The 20283-nt window shown below is 36.2% G+C and overlaps 1 protein-coding gene across 3 annotated transcripts; it reads right to left on the bottom strand.

Annotated features, from left to right (window-relative positions):
- Positions 1 to 613: 613 nt before the first annotated feature.
- Positions 614 to 20058, bottom strand: LOC125217082 (DNA polymerase epsilon catalytic subunit A-like). 3 transcript variants are annotated; one of them, XM_048118906.2, is made up of 49 exons: positions 19823 to 20058; positions 19644 to 19709; positions 19501 to 19560; positions 19314 to 19409; positions 18845 to 19005; positions 18683 to 18771; positions 18368 to 18585; positions 17877 to 17963; positions 17660 to 17794; positions 17005 to 17127; positions 16453 to 16536; positions 14918 to 15082; positions 14455 to 14631; positions 13756 to 13869; positions 12974 to 13078; positions 12312 to 12430; positions 12079 to 12220; positions 11899 to 11993; positions 11629 to 11734; positions 11468 to 11547; positions 11198 to 11374; positions 10898 to 10985; positions 10678 to 10758; positions 10418 to 10561; positions 10160 to 10255; positions 9566 to 9766; positions 9240 to 9294; positions 9007 to 9149; positions 8473 to 8921; positions 8237 to 8363; positions 7943 to 8140; positions 7766 to 7840; positions 6789 to 6979; positions 6484 to 6667; positions 6345 to 6409; positions 5141 to 5273; positions 4941 to 5042; positions 4769 to 4852; positions 4558 to 4632; positions 4367 to 4426; positions 4010 to 4272; positions 3895 to 3943; positions 3553 to 3713; positions 3335 to 3404; positions 2670 to 2816; positions 2102 to 2269; positions 1805 to 2008; positions 1393 to 1499; positions 614 to 1193 (listed from the first exon to the last, which is right to left on the bottom strand). In XM_048118906.2, exons 1-49 carry the CDS (start codon positions 19982 to 19984, stop codon positions 827 to 829), a joined length of 6648 nt encoding a protein of 2215 aa, XP_047974863.2. In that variant the 5' UTR covers positions 19985 to 20058; the 3' UTR covers positions 614 to 826. The 3 variants fall into 3 exon arrangements, with proteins under 3 accessions (XP_047974863.2, XP_047974864.2, XP_088925050.1); XM_048118907.2 differs by having other exon boundaries at positions 3335 to 3401; positions 19823 to 20057; XM_089068924.1 differs by having other exon boundaries at positions 19842 to 19970.
- Positions 20059 to 20283: the final 225 nt, after the last annotated feature.

Raw genomic sequence — 20283 nt, 5'->3', positions numbered from 1 at the left:
CTGAAGCCAATTTGGCTCAGTGATATCTTTGCCAGCAACTTGGGATAATACCAATTCAACTCTCTCCAACTGAAACACAAATAGTGTTTGAGTAAATTCCCAATAAATATACCTGCTGCATTTAATTAGTAAAGCAAATTTACCATACAACACGAATTCATAAGAGAGACACTTATTACTTCTCCATAAACAATAAATATCTCAAATAATAACTCATGACAGTCCTCAGCATAACAGACATCTCAGAAACATGGAATCATGTATAGTCATAAGTTAAACACTAATAATAAGAGCCAGTAACCATAATGATTTGCATCAATAACAATGTACACTGGAAAATACACAATAGCTAAAAACTTTAATGAATGTAAACAACTAAGAATATCGTGAAAGGCATGTGGATATAAACACATGATCTAGCACACTATGAAGACAATCAATCACAAAAATGCTAGTAGTATATAATTCAGAATACAACCCGCACAAAATCTAGCAGACTATGAAGGCATGTGGAAATAAGCATTTATGTGATATACTCTAGGATTGAGTCGTGAGATTATTTTAGTTGGAGGGGTTAGCTACGACTAATTATCTCATGATTATCCATCTAAGATTAAATTGAAATGACATTATATAATGATTTCATATCATGAGGCATTTGTATACACAAGTATAATATTGTCTAAACATACCCTACAATGAATGCTAAATTACATTTTTACACAAGTAGATTCGACTTGTATTCATCTTGGTTTGGGTTTCTAAAATATAGAATCCGAGTGATTCTCTTCTACTTTCGTCCAAAGCTTATATTGGGATATTCAGATCACATCCATTTGACTTGTAAGATCCAAGACACACTTTCTTGGAGGAGCTGAAACTTCTGATCCACCGCCACATTCTGGAAAGTCTGCATTTTGTTGCAGAACTCAGCTGAATCTTCCCTGCAAACAAATGATCCAGCACACGAGCAATGCTCGGCTAAATGTGCAGCTTTAATCTGATTGCATTTGAGGCACACAAGGTCTTGAAGGTGGTACAGCCTTTCCCTCTGCCGAATAATCTGGAGGAGAGCATTCTCAATCACTTCACGGTCGTAAGCTTGCCCGCATTGAGCCACACCACAACGCCATTCCTGTCCGATTAATCCCTTGTCACGACACAGATCAAGATCCCTGCAGTCATTGCAGTAACTGCATACAGAATGCTGTGAATTAGAACATAAACTATAAATGAACACAAAACAGGCAATATTTGATACTCCATTTATGTAGTTTTGTCTTCTATGGACAATCAAGCACCACAATAGTACTACTCAATAAACAATTTTTCCGTAGATGATATAAATTAGAAGACTCAAGACAGAACCATACAGCACCAGCCATTTTTTACCTGCAAATGACATTCGGTAAAGTTAAAGATGTCCGTAGATTCTGAAATTCAGCCTCAGGAGCGAATTCTCTCACGCGTACCAATTTCAGAAGATTCCTTCTCATAACCTGTCCAAAACCAAGAAAATAAATTGCATAAACAAGACATGTTTGGTCTACAACAACCAAAGAATTACCAGAGGAGCTACATATGAGTACAACTCCTATGTGCCCTTCAGCATGTATGAATATGTAAAATAACAATCGATTTATTTTGCTATAGCTAATTGCACTATGCATACAAATAGCGCATGAATGATATTGCTTGCATAATTTACCACTGCAGGGCGTGATGAATGGGATCAGAATAGAAGCAAAATACATAATAAATTTAGACTTTTGGCAGTTGAGAAAATGTTAGAGCTAGTCTGTACCAGGATTTCATGCTGAACATTTTGGTCAAGTGCCAAAACTGCACAGACATACTTGATGAAATCTAGAGCAGCATCTCCCTTTTGGACATTGGTTGAAGAATGCGAACTTTCAGGAGGATCAATCTCAGACTGGTTTCTTCCTTTTATGTGAAGATGTGGATCACATACAATTTTGAGAAGTTTGTCCGTAAAGTCAGATGCAATCTGTAGAACACAGAATTTGATTATCAAGCAATAAATTTTAAACTGTTAAGATTTAGAACTCACTTCATATGAAGTATGAACTAAATACTATACCTTTTTCTTCAGGAACTCTGTTTTCTGTGATTCAAGAATCTCAGCAGTAGCAGCTGTGATTGATGGAGTGCACAGGTCTCCCATGCCAGATGCTCGTTTTGCTGCTTCTTCTTGCGCAAACTTCCATGGAAAATACAAAAATTCTGATACAATTAAGATAAAGTGATCCTGCACAAAAGAAAAGCAGTTGATTAGGCATTACATGCAACTGAGTATGCAGCTGATACTAATTCTGGAATTCATTTAGTAGCACAAAGGCAGTATCTTTGCCAGACTAAACGGCTATAGAATATTTTAATATGAAAGGAGGTTCAGGGAACGGGAAGGGTAGCATATTAGTTAAGGCCATTTTTCTGGTCTGATGTATCTGTGGTGTTGTTAACAACAATGGTATCAAGAGTGTGAGTTGCTAAACTGTCCACACTGTTTGTGGCTAATATCGATTTCTTTATATTTCCTTTGAGTAAGCTTTGATGCAAAACAACCTTCAGAATTAAAGAGGAAAAGGGGACAATTTGATCTAAAACAGATAAAGAAGTAATTAATTTCACATGGATGATTAGCCTACCTGAGTTACTTTTGTCAAGTTTTCTGCTATGGCCCAGTTGGAGACGATTTCTACTTGAGAGTCAGTGCACACACTTTCTGCAACAGCACTAGTACATTCTTCTGTGGGTCTATCTTCTGATCTAGCTTGAATTCCACCATAGTTGTACTAAGGTTGAAAAACAAGAAGTTGGCAATCAAAATAATGTATAAAAAGTAAAGGGGAAAGGATAAAACAAATAAAGTTTGTATAGGTGTCAGAAATTAGTAGTAGTTCGTTGCTAGAATAATGTTTTTATTAGATTTTGACAATAAAGCCCTTCTGCGTGTTGGAAATGCTGGACATGACACTTTCCATGTGCCTAACTAATCACTTGGTGACATACAAATGCTTTAAACCATTGTACAAGTCTTGGTTCAATTAGAAGTATCTAGTTTTATCACTTTTTTTTTAAAGTGAATTAAAGTGCGAAGATGAGCTATAACAGTTATATTTTTCTCACGTAACCTAAGACTACACTTAGCAGATCTCTATTCAGGTGAAATAAACTGATAAGTGTAGAAAAGAGAAAAACACTCCATAATCAAATCAATAATATCACAACAAACAATAAAAGCTGTATAATGATATTTCAATACTAAAATAGTAAATTTTTGGTTCGCAACAAACTAAGAAGAGCTGTTTACCTGATCCATGAAGAGTAGGGAATGCCAAAACTGGAAAGGTTCAAGTTCAATCCACTCAAACAAGTCCCTGCTATAAAGAAAGTTTGAGATGACATGCGCCACCCAAGAAAATAACCCACATAGAAGTGGTCAAAATACAAAACTGGCCAACCCAGCCCCTCCCTCCAACAATACTTGCATAAAGATAATAAGTCAGCAAAATGCATGTTGAGACGAACCTTGTCTGCAGAGTTTTAAGTACACTATCACAGTAAGCTTTTGCTGCAGATAGATCTGACTTTTCAGTATCAATTATAATTCTGCTGAAGCTTGCAAATACAATTGTTGCACCTAATTTACGGAACTCCGCCAGAAGCAAAGCAAACACCTTTTGCATAACCTGGAAGTGAAAATATCATCAATTTACTAAGTAGAAATTAATTGAACGCCTTATGAGATAGGAAAAAAACATGAGATAGGAAAAAAATAATTTTAATGACATGAGCTGACTCATATGCAACCCATCATATTTCTTTATCAATTGGAGAAGTAAGACTTATTTCCCTGTTCAAAAAGATCACCTTATGAAGCATGCGATGGAGAGCTGGGTCATGAAGTTTAGATATTGGACTGCAAATTGTGAAAGGAGGTTAGTTAAACAATACTATATGCACAGAAATACACTTTAGTAAAAACCTGCAAAGCCATCGGTAGAGATGCTGTAATACAGCATCTGCAAACACATTTCCTGATGCAACTGCGTCAGCAAGGCATCTCTGGATTAATTGCTTCAGAGCACGAAATGCAGGAGCACAGGAAATTTCCTCATCATAACAATATTGTTTCTCTGTATTAGATGAAGATGAATTCATATCCTGATCGAAACCAAATAATGCTCCTCCTTCCATTTCATTCACTTGGTTACTTTTTAGAAGAGCATTGACAGTTAGGTGATGAATCTGAAAAATAAGAGACAAGGATTACTTTAATGGATAGAAGGGAGAAAAGGGAAAACAGAAGAAAAGGAGGGAGAATGAGATACGAGAATTATACCTTAAGTTCAACTGTAACTTTCCTATATGCACCAGGGTAAGTGAGGATAGGTTGATTGACCTGGTTACAGACATCATTATAAACTCCCTGATTACTAACAATGGAGCAAGTATTTTCCTGTGGCCACTGGCCAGTACAAAAAAGTGCCAGGCCCAACAAATATAACTCATTCTGAAGTCTATATAACTTACTTCATCTATAAAACACGGTACATCTTCAGTAGTGCCTCCCAAGTCTGGGAAGCCATTATCAGATATCCACAAAACCTGTTGGACCAAATTCCATGCCAATGAAAACTCGCCCAGGGTGAAATATGTAAGGCCACAAGTGGCTTACTACATCTTTTATTTTTGCTTATGGTCGGAAGGAAAGTAAATCTCAACAAATAAAGAAAGCAAAAACCTGTTGCTGATCACGCAAAGCTCTTGAGAAAAATATATCAGCAGTGTGTATGAGCCAGTCAACTTCAAAATTTCCTAATGGAACCTGTTTATATATGACTATCTTCATAAAAAACGGAAAATAATATAATAAAGTACAGCATATATCAAGTAATGAGTGCAGCAGCGTTTACATGGGCATATCGTGAAAGTGTAACTCTCTCATTCAACCATTGTGATGAAGCAGCACATCGTTGTAGTCCAATTTTTGCAGCAATTACTTGCCAACCAATAGCCTGATAACCAAAGAATTCAGCAATACGTTAGTACTTAGTGCAACAATAAACCAACACATAAATAAAACCATAAACCTTAATGCAAAACTCAGATTCACCTGATATTTGCTATCACGAGCATTGGAGGGTATGGTTACACAAGGATAGTCTTCCAGTGACCTAATGCCAGACTTCAATAACTGAATATTAGGGCACTCTATAACAGCGATTACAGGTCCATGATGCCGATGTCTGCCAAAGAAATTACACAGTGGGTATATGTCAAATCATACATGCCACATAATAGGTACTCCCTCCGTTCCGCCTTAATAGAGGCATTTCATTTTCTGCACTCATTTTGGAAAAATAATAATCCCTGGTCCCCCAAAAATAGACAAACTTGTATATGACACGGATTTTAATGTGCAATTGGTAAAGTAAGAGAGATTGAAAAAAGTAAGAAAGAGAGAGGGAAAAGATAGTTAAGGTAGTGTTAGTGGATTATGGGGTCTCATTAATAGAGGCTTGTAATTGGTTAAAAACTTTCAATTTTAGACTTTTTCTAATTTTGGGGGACGGCCCAAAATGGTAAAACTAGTCTAGTGGACTGGGAGTAATAAATAGTTAAAGTGGAGAAAAAGTAACGTGAGAGGGAGAATAATTTAGTGATCTTCTCTAAATTATTCTCTCTCACGTTACTTTTTCTCCACTTTAACTATTTATTACTCCATCCGTCCCATAATAGGAGTCACATTTGGTGTTGGCACGGGTTTTAAGAAATGTAATGAATAGTGGGTTGTAAAAGTTAGTGGAATATGTGGTCCACTTTTTATATTGGTTTTATAATAAAACGTGAGTGAAGTGAGTTAGTGGAATGTGGGACCTACTTACCATTTATGGTAAAAGTGAAATGTGACTCTTATTGTGGGACGGACCAAATGGCAAAATGTGACTCTTATTGTGGGACGGAGGGAGTATTATTTTTCCAAAACAAGGGCAAAAAATGAGACGCCTCTATTAACATGGAACACAGGGAGTATCAAATTACATCAAAGGAGTATCAAATTATATCAAAGAAAAGTTCAGGAGAATATCAGCAAATATATAGCCCAAATATACTCATTTTTCAGTTTCAGTTCAGTTAAATTTAGTCCACAGTTGGCGACCCGCCCAATTGGTGATAGGAGGAGTGACTCATTAGACTTATATACTGGTTTAAGTCCTCTCTTTACATGCATGTGGGACATTATTATGTTATTTTTGTTTCATTTGCCAACATCAACTATTATAGGGAGCTGAGATTTTGTAAATTATGAGAGAGACCTGTATTCGGTTATCATCCTCTGCAAGTTTCCTTGAGCATCTTTGACATGCCCAACATAGTCCACCTACGAGAAAGTGCAAGAACATGATAAAACAATTAATATATTATTATGAAAAAATGCATCAATAATCAAAATACCTTGAAAGTAATGTCTTCATTTGTAGTAGTTTGCGTGGATAGTGCTTGGCTAGTAGCTTCACGAAATTGTCTATCTAGCATTTGTGATGACAATTCCTTACTCTGGAAAGGACTGACTACCACAACAGCTATTTGGCTTGATGCAGGAAAATATGCAACAAAAATGGCTCGGCTGTCACAGATGCTGAAGAAAATTGAATGCCAAAATATTTAGTATGATTTGATAGAAACGATATTACCTTAACTACAGAAAACCTGGTTTATTAACTAGGAAATATAACTTGTTTTTCGACAACACATAGTACCTATGATACAAGTAGAAGAAATTATATGAATGCTCCAGATATGGGCACTCAGTTGTTGTCTTCATGTGCAATTCACTCAAACTCCAGCCATCTTGGAAGTTTCTTTTTTTTGCTGATTTGTCCACTTTACAGACACAACCAATCTGAAGGATGGCATTAAACTCCGGTGAAATCTTGGTTTCATATATTCCCTGAGAAAGTTCATATTCTTATCATCATAAATTTATAATCAGAAAGTAAAATCCAGACTAGCTCTATGAGTGGGAAAATAGGGTTATTGCAATTTTCATAGACTTAATTAAGTTGCATAATTTCTGGTAATCCACCCTTATCAACCAAGTTAAATGAGGCTTAATGTACAAGTCCTGAATCTCCAAACCAACCACAACTAGAGGAATGAGCTAAAAAAAACAGCTCTACTGAAGCATGTGACTGATATTATGTTGTAATGACTACAAGGGAAGTTCTCATCGTCTACTTTTTAGACAATGCTAAATTACATAAGGAGGAAATGGATACAATTCTACTTCTACTATGAGGATATCATTACCATTGAGAGTTGGATGAAAAAAGTGGTTGCAATTGCGACTATTCAACGTACCATACAACAAACTTGAAGAGTGGATTTTAACAAAAAGTAAGGAATGATATAACAGAAAGTTTACTGCAATGTGAAATGGGTCATACTATGAGACAACTGCAAGTATCACATCAAGACTACTTCAGTGTAATTGACTCCTTTAACTATGAACTCACTATATGATCCGCTGAAAATGTTAAAGTTTTATCTCCCTGTAGCAGTGAGTGTAGAAATGGGGAAATATGATGTTAGAGAAATTCATTAAGTCAAGAGACCTCAGAAGTTTCAAAGTGAAGACAAATTGTGCGTATTATTATTAACATCTTGCACTGCAATTATCCAGACAAATACTTGAAGAAGCTAGCAGCATATCACTCTAGGCTAGAAAAAAAGATACCTCAACTTCAGGATCTGCAAGGTGAGCGGCTAATTTCTTGCTTTCGGTCCTAAATTGGTCTTCATCAATTATGACCTATCAATAAAAATGCAACGTTAAACTACAACTTGATTACTTAAAGGCTGGTTTCTGTGATTAGAAGTTTAGAACTACTCATGTACACTTTAGAAGGTGTACCTCAATAAGGTTGTAGCTTTGGTGTCCGTGGGGAAGAATCTTGTTTACACGCCTTCCAGGGAATTCTTCTGTTACAGGGGCCTTGGAGTTGAGGTAGAATACTCTGGGAACTAATATGGGGATCTTACGCATTGCTCCTTCTACAACTACCCAAGCAAAAAATTTGCCATGCTGTCCACTTGGTTCGAGCTGAATGATCTGACAAAAAGAAGAATCACAGTCAGCTCTCTATGGAGGAAAATACAAAGCAACTGAAAATTTACAAAACAAATTATTCTTAAAAAAATGCATCACCTGCCAATGGCAACGGGTGAGGGCTAAGTCATGCCTCTGGAAATAGGAATTCACCCCAACTCCACCGAGAGCATGTCTGTTATTTGCAGAGCCACTGGGTGCCTCCACATCATTTACAATGTTTAACCTGTGAAAGTAAAAGTTAACAAACAAAAATCAACAGTGAAAAAACTTAAAATTTAAGTATCCTATTATGAAAATGTTATAGAAACAATTATTTAAATGATGAAGAATACCGTTGGCGTTTCCTTTTTTCCCGAGTCCCTCTCCACTTTCTCTTCCTTGACTCCAACCATCCTTGATAGTCGACAAATCTATCAATAGTCTCTTCAGGAGCCTTTTGCAATGGATGAGTAGACTGATTTTGTCCAGTTTGTATATCATTTTGCTCCGTACTCCCCCCAAGACTATTCGTTTCAACTTGATGCTGTTCATTATGGATCACGAATGAATGAACAATAGGTTGAGGTCTCACAGGAGGAGTTTTTCCAGATCTAAAGTCTTCCATGTCTGTAATATTCTGTACATCTATAGTGTGAGGATAACCACTCAATCCCACAGCATCATCTTTTTCTTTTCGGTTGAAAATATCAACCAACTTCCGCTGGCGAAACTTGTCATCTTTTTCTTTAACTTTCTTGTGCAACCAATCAGGATGAATAACCCTTGGGACAGGGTTTGCAACCTGGCAAGTATGAGATTGCAGTTCAGTAAAGGGAGAGGGGTATAAAAAGGGAAATAAGCTACCCAGCAGCAGTAACTTGCGTGACCTTTTGCATGGCAGCTGGGATTGTGATAATTTTTTGAATAGCTGAACTAAGCCTTTGTTTGTAGTATGACCAATCAATGATTGACCGGATGCCAACATCTGATGAGACTTTGCACCACTTCTTCACATAAAACTTCATAATTTCTGTAATGCATTTTCATAGCAGCTAAGCACTTTTTTTCTGTTGATATAAAATTAGAAAAAAAGAGCAAGAGAGAACTGTATAAATCAAACCTGGTTCAGTCTCAAAAATTGCAACAGGAACAGCACGTTCACTTACTGGGGTTCCCTGTTCAATGTGGTGTGTCAATATTATTTTAAGCCAATAATGCTGTATCAAATTGCACTGGAACCAATTCTTGAGTGAATGCTATTCTTAAAAATTAATCAGTATCTATCCAAAAGCACATTAGAATATTGTATTGCATTCAGACCAATTCATGACTAAATGGCTATATGCTATTCTTTTTATCCTTGCCAAAGAAGCTAAATTTATTGAAGAGAACAAGAAACAGGACTGGTGGTATTGATAGCATCTCATTGTATGATGAATTGTATACCTTCGGTTCACAAGCAACAATATACTGACAGCGCAATCCTTTATCTTTAACCATGGCATCCCCAAGGAAATCAGCTAAGCGCTTTGCTGTTGTTACTGGGCATGACTTTTGTTGTCCATAATCTGCTAAGGACTTGCTCATTGTACTTGATTCTGATATATAATCAAGCAATTCGCTATCTGTGACGTCCTCTCCTTGGTTCTGTGATTATAAGATATTTAAGATGATGAAATCTCATGGAAATGCAGCTAAGAGTTCTTAGTTATACAAGAAAGAAAATACATAGTTGCTGGGAAAGAGAGTCAAAATAAGAGCTACAGAATATCTTCGAGACAATACTTTGCTTTACTTGAAAATATGTCAAACATACTCCAAAGTCCAAAGTACTTTTCAAAATTGCCTAATCTCAAAAGAAATGCATTTCTACTATTCAGAGCAAGCTAAAACGTCAAAAAAAGAAAGTAAGGTAACCATTCCAGTATCTCCAATGGTGCGAGTTAGACTTAGATAAAACTGATTAATAATCATGTTGGCAATGGGATATTGCAATCTTGCATATGTTAAAGGAAGTCATCATCAAACTAAGTAACATACATCAAGAAGGTCAAGCCAGCGATTTGCAACAGCAGCAACAGCTGAATAACACTCTTCTAAGGTTGACCCTCGAAGGAACTTATCAAAAAGCTCTGCCTACAAAAAATAAAAACAATTTAGATAATAAAAAGCTTGGTACTAGAATACTGATAAGGATAAATTACCACAAAAGCATAAACATGGGAGATAGAAATAGGCAGATAAATTTGTTAGTTCTTCAAATGTCACAGCATGGGGCACTGCCTGTTACAGAATTACCTGGAAAACTTTGATCAGCTTCAGCTCGCCTCTTCGCTTGATCTCAAAACCCTTGAGTTCAGCTAGGGTACCATCATCATTGAAAACTGCATACCGTTTCTTTATCAAAATCCCTTCCTCCTTGGAAGCTGGTATAATCATTGCCTATATGCATAAGATTACATATGTTCTTCAGTAATCAGTAATATAAGAAAAATTAACGGACAAAGTCATCGCCGAAAGCGCAAATCTACAGCTGTCATGCATTTACTTGGCATCACCTTATATGGCCCATCCACCTCAAACTCAATTGAGCATTCACTATGCGTTGTATATGTCTTACTGAAAGGATCTTTTAGATTCTGCAAGAAGCAGTAGATGATTCTTGTGTTAGTAATATGACGTTTAATTCTCCTGCCCAACGTTAATGACAAACCATTTGGAAATTACAAAGTTACGTCGGAACTAACTGGAATAAGAAGGGAAGGGTTATTTACTAACCTGGTATTGATCATTGGTGTTGTTTCTAGCCACATCCACATTTAGCATGACACATGGATATGAAATTGTCAGCTTCTTCTTTGAGTCTCTGATCATATATTACAAAAATGTGGTCAGCATATCTTCAAACAACATTAGTGCATGAGAAAAATACAGGACATTATATCAAAACATAAACAATAACAACTCAATCATCATGTTGCAACTTCAGTTTATTGTTATCTACATAGACTGAAAAATCAAATGGGTGAGTGGTGAATATATAAAAGGCAGCCAAGCATTTCTGCTACTAAAACGCACTTTGTCTTGAATGTGAAGTTCTCTGGGAAAGATCCAGGTAGACAACACCAGATACCATCGGTGTCTAACTCAAGAGGCCTCCCAATTCTTTCTACCAGTAAGCGTGCATTCTGAATTATTTTAGCTCCGGTATACGTAACAACCCCAGCCATTTCCATTGAATACCACCTTGCACCCCTGACAAATTTAGAATTTCACCAAGACATTTAAGAACACATAAGACTTATATGAAAGATAGGACTTCAATAACACGGAAGTCTAACAACATACTTGCGCATAACATAGCCATAGAAGGAGTTGAGAATGCACTTATGAGCAAGTTGCAGTGAATCATAAAGCACTACCATGTCCTGAAAAAGTAATTCCGTCAGAGTTAGTCTTACTTCCACAACAGCCTTACATTACTGTAAACCGGACCAAGAGATTAATACTTGTGCTTCCTGGATTCTGATAGAGTTCCCACTGGCTTTTGCTTCTGACAACTTTCCCTTCCAAACTTTATTAAGCCCTTTGTATTCATACCTTCTATCTCGAAAGCTAAACCAAACAACAACAAAAAAGAGGACAATCTTGAGTGTGGCCACTTGGCTTGAAATTTCCAATTTACAGTTAATAATGTTGTGAAAGATCCTCACAGGGTCCATATGAAATAGTGGATTGAAAGTGCCAAAAAGAATCATGACAATATTTTAGACACCTACCTGCGGACAGTGTCAACATAGAATGGGTTTTCACGCATGCAGATCCCTGCTTCTCGAACTTCAGTAATAGGTTTATCCAATACCCTTTTATATGCCTAAAAGATGGAGAAAATAGTATAAACTCTGTTTCAAGCAGTTGCTGTTATAAATAAAGGGATGTGGGAAACGATATACACATACCTTTTGGCAGTATTTTTTTAGTCGCTCCTTTAGTCTCACTTGTTGTTCTGCTTTAGGCAGGTCAAGGAAAGAGTTGGATAACTTTCCATTCATGCCATCAACAAACTCAGACTCAAGTTGCCTCTTTATATGATAATAATCACTGTAGCAATATAATCAACTGGATTGATTAAAAAATACTCACGGCAGTTTTCTGTTTAATTAACTAAATGATAGAGGAATACTAATCAAACCTTCTCTTTGCCATGTATGTCTCTCCACGCCAAACCCATTCAAGCGTCCTAAGGCAATTTTTTCCAGGACGATTAAAATCGCATGCAGTGCATATTTCATCCGTGACAATTGAAGGTGGCTACAATTTGAGAGTGAAGAAACATAAGTATAACAGCATTTCAAGTCAGATGCCATCTCGTAATAGGGTCATATTATGGCTTACGAGTACATATCAGCCTAAATGGACTTTAATTAAATTATATGCTGACTATTGTTGCATCTTGCATGAATCCATCAAGCGGAAACTTTCCCGTGACTCTTGAACATAGCACCCACACAGTCAAGTAGAGATCATATACCGTAATTATATTGCGATAAAATATTGGAGACTGCATTTATCTGACAGAAGCTTCAAGGCTTGGAAGCTTCGGAAATGGCTAATTGCCCCCATAAGCAATAACCAAAAAATTCACAAAAAAGAAAATGCTTGGTTTGAATTTCATGGAATAGTACTACCTATTTGGTCATGGATCATGTTGAGATCATCAGATGATAGGATCATGTTGAGATGATAGGATCAACTGTGGTTTGATATGTGCATCTATGTTTTCTCCTTTGTGTATAATACTCTAAATTGCACTACAAAGTGAAGTTCATAATAAGAGATATGATATATGATTACCTGAAGCCTGTTTGTTAAAATGATGTTTGGATACATAGCAGCAACATCAAGATGATATATGAGAGGAAATTCTTCACATATTGGGTCATCTCGCAGTTTCACTAGCTGCACATTGAAGGAGAGAAGCAAACCAAACTTAGTAAGTCACATGGATACAGGCTATGCATTTGTTACAAACTTGAATATGATAACAGATAAGAAGAGAATTGAGGAGATTTAAACAAGCACATATTTGTCATACACACTAATAATACATGCATTTTACTACCCACATGCACACAATATTCGTATTCAGGTTTGCATATACAACCCTCTCAATTTGCACTATTTAGATATTGTCTTCTACTAGATCATGCACAAATTCCAAGGTATGTTTGTAAACATGGGGCAACATCTAATTTTTTATGAAGAAAGATAGATACAAGGTAATTCCAAATATATTGATGCTTTTGAACTTCCCCTTCAAAACCCTTTTTTTTTCTTTTTGCATGATCAAATATATTGTGCAAAGAAAGGAATATGGAATACTCTACCTGCACTGGGCTCGAGATAGCGATTAACAAGGATTGACTAGTTCAGATGGTGATCAGCAAAAAAAAGGGAGGAAAAGGGTTACAGTTCAGATGATACGGTCAAGAAAGAAAAAGCTCAGATGAGATAAACTTCTCCCGTTGGATAAGATTAAATATAAGGATAAAGCAAAGGAAACAATCTAACATCTGTGCTTTACATAATGAGTTGATCAGAAGCATTCTTCACATGGACGGAAGAGGTTACATTACCTTTTCCCAAATGGCATTCTTAACTTCATCATAATTCGTAACTGATTCTAGATCCATCTTTCCTTCCACTATGATAGCATATTGCAGGTCCCGGTCTAGATTGTCTATTAATTGCTGTAAGGATAATTCATTCTTACTTCAGTAAGTTACAAGGAAAATTTTCTTGCAGGTTACAAGCCTTTGCAGACTAAAAAATTGAGCACAGATCATCCAACACAAATAATCGACCCCCTAGCATGTTTTCCTTCAACATTATATGTGTATAATGTATCACAACTTTCTAAATAGGAACAGTTAGCAGCCAAATCAGTAACTTTAATATTTAATCATATGTATAAGATTTTGAAAGCATTCAGCACGTGTAAAATATATTTTGATTTTTTTGACTTTGGGGTGGGGGAACTGTGGTGCTTGAACCCTAGACCACTCTGTTATAAGACAGGAAGGACACATTCAACATGTCTAAGATATAGTGTATGCTGAGGTATTTCCTTATTCAAGATATGTGAGAAAATGATGTTTACGGTTCCAAAATTGATGGTACAGATTGCCGTTCATGATATGCACCATATAAAAGAATTGCACTGTTTCACTTAAGATTGCTCCAAGTTTTGCTGAAGACCTTGTAAAACACAGCTGCTGTAACAAAATAACACATACTCCATATTTTATTTAATAGGAGCTGAGATAGATGATTACCTCATAAGCAGCTGGATCAAGTTTGAAACTTGTTGGAAGGTCAGATCTAAAAACTCCACTTTCTAGGCACTCCACATGGCCCCCAATGTATGTCTCACTCTCAAGGAGTTGATTGTGGTAAAATTTCTCCGGATCAGATTGGTGCTTATTAGGACAGATAACATTTGCTTGGTATGCCTGCAAGAATAAAAAGGCAAAGAACAAAAAGGTATCACCATATGTAGTTTAAAAGAGGCCAACGGAGCTAAAATGGCTTATCTGATGTTTCCTGTTATGTGATTTCTTTTCCTTTACTCATTGGGTTGGATAACATTATAGAACATGGAGAGGCTAGAAGGCTCATAAGACAAATAATGCAAAGCATAAACCTAGTGAATGAAGAACAAAGCTTGTATGCACTTGAAAGAATCAATGACCCACAGTTCCAACATAAAACATAATGTATAACACTTCAATGATTCACCTGAACCATGAGAAGCATTTCACAAAGTGTCCCACTTCCTTTTCTTAAAACTTCGTCTGGTGGCATGGGAATTATGGTTGCTAAGGAGAAAATAAAGGGGTGTACATATGTCATATATAGGTAGTAGGTAGAAACAGCATCAGAAACGGAATATGATGCCATCATCTGCGAAGTTACAACAATGTAAACCAAGTAGATGGTTAGTGGAGTATCACACATGAAACATCATACATTCATACTGAAAGCAGTAAAAGGTCAAGTAAAGATCATGATTAAGTTAAACAGAAAGTAGAACTAATGAAATAAAGAACAATTAGTTCATCCTGATACTTGTTTTCAGGATGGAAAAATGAGGGATCCTTGATTGTTAAATGCCTCCATTGTTATCTTGGGGGTGGATGGCAAAAACACCAAATACCAATAGGCCAAAAGAAACAATGCCAGTGCCAGTTTTTCTAAGAAATTGAATGCAAAAAACTTTAGTAACACTTCAAAGGTATCCATGAGAGTTTCATGTTATCCCAAGTCTCTAAGATTTGTTTGACTGATAATGGTAGGAGTATAGGTGGATGAAGAGTGATAAGCCGTAGAGATCAGAGACAACACCAAACCACCAGGAAAATAACAGAAAAGGACTAGAAAATAATATAATACTATAAAGTAATAGAATGATTACTAGATAACACCTTTGAAAAGGCCACACCTTCAAGGAGGGCAACACACCGACAACACATAGCTTGCGCTGGAAAAACTCAACTAAATTTATGGACGCTTAAAACTGATAAACGTAACCCTATGTATAAAACCTACTAAAGATTCCAACTTGAAATAAAATTCTAACAAAATAAAGATCCTAAACATACTCAAACTAGGAAAATACAAGCTATTAGACTCCTAAAGATCAACTCTAAACAACTAAGGATGATAAACTAAAGATAAATATTGACAATTATCTAAACTAATCCAAAAATATGATCATCTCAGATCAACCAACTAACATGGGCAAAACCATGCCTTCACTGTTATTTAAAACACATTCGCCTTGACAATGGTGGCTGTTGCTGACTAGAGATACTGAGATAATAATTTATCTTTTTTATACCAGTTCCATACCAATTCTCTATTTTAGAGCAGCCCCGTAACAGATGGGAACCTGTTTTGAATAACATGAACTCCTATTTGTTGACTGGATTTATTCAAATCCGCTTTGTGCAACTCCCATTGCATAATACGTTGATACTACAGCTTTGACAGTTGCAGTCTGCAGCTTATACAGTTGCAGTCTGCAGCTTATACAGTTGCATGCACATGTATTGTAAGTCTGTGACTGAGTGTGTTGTCTAGTATCAGCCTCCAGAACAGAAGAAGGTTCCACCAAACATACCACCTACTTCTGAACCTAGTAATTCTCCACTATTTAAAGATGAGTCTAAGCTAGTTCTGATATTGTTTGTAAATTTATATTGCTCAAGCTGAAAAACAACCTTTATCATCAATTATCTTCTCCAATTAATATTTTACAATAGTGTACATACCTGCGGCCTTTCTTTTGCATAGCGAACCATATCCTCAGGATTGACTTCTAAAGGATCGTAGCCCAATTTAGCTTTCGTAACAGACTGAAATATGAAGAGTTAATGTTATAATCTAGATTCTAGACATATTACTGAAAGAAGATAAATCACATGAGTTACACGATTCAAATTCATCAGAGTCACATGAGTGCATTATTTGAACTGGATAAACACGAGATGAAATCCTAGAACCATTTATGAGCACAGAAACAATGGAGAAGAGTCATTTTAACTATGCTTAGTTTAGAATCAGAACACTCCCATTTTTAGCTATTCCATGTCTGAAAAAAATCCCATGGCTGACGCCATTATGTTATAAAAGGGAAAATAAGGGAATAAAACAATAGTTGAGTAGTTGAAAGCTGGAAAAGAATGACGTCTGCAAGGTAGGTAACTAAAAGAAAGAGGGAAAATAAAAATTATAAATGTATTAGATGGAAAATCGTACAAAAATAGGTAATTTAAAGCAAGAGGGAAGAATCTAAAACCAGAAGTTAAATAAAGTAGTTGCACCTTTAAGCCTTGGCTGCCTTGAGGTAGATAACTATCACGTTTAACCCAAGCAAAACAATCCAGATGGCAAGCAAATTTGGCACGGCATTCACCTTGAACTTTGTCACATCGAAATCCAAGTTCCTGCAGTTCATAAGTTACAAGAGAACCAGAGAAACAAGACTATATACAGCTTGGACTTTTGGTAAAGGGAAAATGAGCTTGCGAATAAATGGATGCAATATAGCTACCAAGATTACGCAATCAATCTGCTAAAATAATAGATGTTGGTGCTTGAATTTTATAGAACAGAAAATAAGTGATTTTCAGTTGTTCATGAGTACCAGTTAAACCTTTAGAGAAGAGAAATTTGGAATGCAAACACAGTAATCAGTGATTTCTAATTTAATTATCTCCACAATCATGAAAGTAAGAGGACATATCGCAATACCATGCAACAGAAATAAAGAGCTTCAGAGCGATACAAAATTGAGCATCCTATATTAATGATCCAATGTATCAGTGGAAAAGTTTGATGACAGAGTACTCTAAAATGGAACAACTGTAGAAGTTTCGAGTGGCTAGGCAGTGATACATCAGTGGAAAAGATTGATGACAGAATCTTCTGAAAACAGAAAAACTTAAGAAGTTTAATGTGGCTAGCAGCGACACATACTTCATTCATGTTGTAACCATGATGGGCTGCTCTGGTCTCCAGGAATGGCCAATCAAAAAAGTCTCCATTGTATGTCACGTATATGCCAGGCTTTACATCTTGCATATGAGCAAACCACAAGCTAAGTAGTCCTTTCTGCGATAATTCCCAGAGACATAGATAATTAAAAAATATATACGTTTCAGGTGTATAATAATATGTCATACGCCATTAATACCTCATCTTTAACATTTTTCACTTTGAAGCAACCTTCGAACTCTGGTTTGGGAGTGTACTCCAAATCCTCTATATCCTCCCCAACACACTGCAATGATTTGCAAACATAACTAATTGTCAGTTATAGCACATTCACATAAATTAATCACCTAACAAGCTAACTTGCGTAAAACGTGTTTTATCTTCACAAACTAAAACACTGCACTTGGACTAGGCAAAACTGTAAAAATGAGATCTTTGATCTAGTAGAGCAAGTTTGATGGGACTGCTAAAGAAATCACATTATAGAGATCCCAGAGATCAGGCTTATCTAATTTTAGTAATAGAAACAGTAACCTTTTTCAATTATAAGATTTTAATATCCACATTTCCCTTGGTCAACCTCCAAATAAAAAAGGAAAGAGGGGGAATGGGAGCAACTATCATCCTTAACCTAAGATAAGCGCCATGAAAAACATGTATGTAAAATAATTTAGGTCTGGTCATATATACCTCTCTATTAATGATTAGGTACCCTTGGCCATCAATCATGTACGAAATCATCATGATTGAATCATATTCTGCATCTGGAAATTTTAACGGCAGCTTTGTGGTCTCAATATCAAAAGCACAGACATGAACTTCTGCCCGTTGCAACAGATCTGTTCTCCTTTCCACTATAACCCCAGAGCTGGATACACTTACATCATACCACTGTCCACACCTTATATCTGAATTATGTGAACTCAAGAATGTATTATGTGGGATATTTGTATGTGAATTCACATAGAGAATAAGAGAGAAAATCACACATGTATCCAGAATTACCTTTGTCAATTGCAAAGCGAACATGATAGGGTACATCAAATTCACGTAGATCATTGATACAATCGATAAAATCTTGGAGCCGCTGTTTGCTGCTCAATCAAAACATCTGCAGATTCAGACAGAGCTTATTGTTATGAATTTATCAAAAGAAGATAGGATTACCTTTTCCCTGCCAATATGGACTCATACGCATCCTCGGCGTCCATCTTTGCTTTGTTTCTTTCAACAACATGAACAAGATCTTTCTTGACTTGCATTAGTTGTTGAACAGTATCAAAAGATATCTTTAAATAGCACTTGTGCAGACCAGACAAGTGATTTTTCTGTGACAATTGGAGTACTTCAGTACATAGTAATTTCAGTATGTATTTATGCGTACTCAAGCTCATGTACATAAAAAAGGTTAGTATGTATTTATGCGTACTCAAGCTCATGTACATAAAAAAAGGTTATTTAATAACAGCATAGGAAAATAAACATGTTTAACTAATGAAGATAAGGTAACAAGTAACTACACTTGAGCACCTAATATAAAGAGAGAACAATAACAAGCAATGTGTGTATATCGAACATAATGAGGTAAGATGAGATAACATCAGTGAAAATATAATAGAGGTCGTTTTTTACTTACAAGATTAAGATCTTCTTTCTCTACAATTTCAATATCTGCAATTTGGCCCTCATAACGCCTTCTCAAATACGCCTCAACATCGGTTTCCATTTTTTCCTATGACAACATTATTGAAAGTAGTCAATCATAGGAGAGTTGCTATAAATAGAAATTTTATTTGTAGCATTCGAAGTGTGTAATACCCTACCTTGGTGGCAGCATAAAAATAAGGTCGAAACTTATACTTCGCCTTAAACATTGAACCATCCTGCACCAAAAACATTCAACAGATATCAAAACAACCAAATTCTCTTCCAAACTAAATACTGTCTTAAAAAATTAAACTTTTACCTGGCAGACAAAGTACAAATCGACGCAACTGTGCACCTTATTAGTTTCCCGGTCCTCCCAAGACGACTGCATCGAGGAACCACATCAAATTATATAAAAAAAATGGAATCGAATCAATGAAAAATGCATGTGGATGGAATTAAAGCGATGATAAATTGGGGGAAATGGAGGATGCTGACAGAGGCGAAAGTAAGTAACCAGCCGAGGCGTGTATCTCCTTGGGTGAAGAGATCAAATCCGAGCTTGGATTCAAGCTGCTCCTCCGCATTTAGAATCAGCTGCTGCTTCTTTGAAATACGAGAATCCCACCGATCTTTGCGCCTATTGTCGCTGCCATTCATGGTCTTTACAGGAAAATTAATCAAGTAAATTAGTGGTGTGGAAACAAAATGTAAAATTGATTAGCAGAAAGAGAAGTTGAAAGCAGGATAATATAATAGAGTGAAGTGAGAGATGCGCCGCAGAGGATCTGTTTCCCGCGCTCGACTTTGGCTTCTGAATTGACGGAATTGCCCCTATTCGACTTTGGAAGGCTCTTTTGTTGGACCGGAGTTAATATTTGAATTTGGGCTGACCAATTTAATTAAATGATGTATCTTCTTGATTTAAATATCGCAGTTTCAATGGATTAATTTAAATT

The sequence above is a fragment of the Salvia hispanica genome, chromosome 3 (assembly GCF_029641045.1).
Source record: "Salvia hispanica isolate PSC_SH4W2 chromosome 3, Shi_PSC_v1, whole genome shotgun sequence".
Taxonomy (NCBI): domain Eukaryota; kingdom Viridiplantae; phylum Streptophyta; class Magnoliopsida; order Lamiales; family Lamiaceae; genus Salvia; species Salvia hispanica.
Note: the sequence above shows the minus strand (reverse complement) of the source record. Positions and strands in the feature narration are given on the sequence as shown.

What these genes read in the sequence shown, in the direction of transcription:
- LOC125217082 (XM_048118906.2), bottom strand. Translation starts at nt 19,984, where the DNA reads ATGAATGGCAGCGACAATAGGCGCAAAGATCGGTGGGATTCTCGTATT. An exon ending in ATGCAAAAGAAAGGCCGCAG is followed by an intron (nt 15,083 to 16,452) that starts GTATGTACACTA and finishes GTAACTTCGCAG; the next exon opens with ATGATGGCATCATATTCCGT. An exon ending in GCTGGCTTGACCTTCTTGAT is followed by an intron (nt 9,767 to 10,159) that starts GTATGTTACTTA and finishes TTATAATCACAG; the next exon opens with AACCAAGGAGAGGACGTCAC.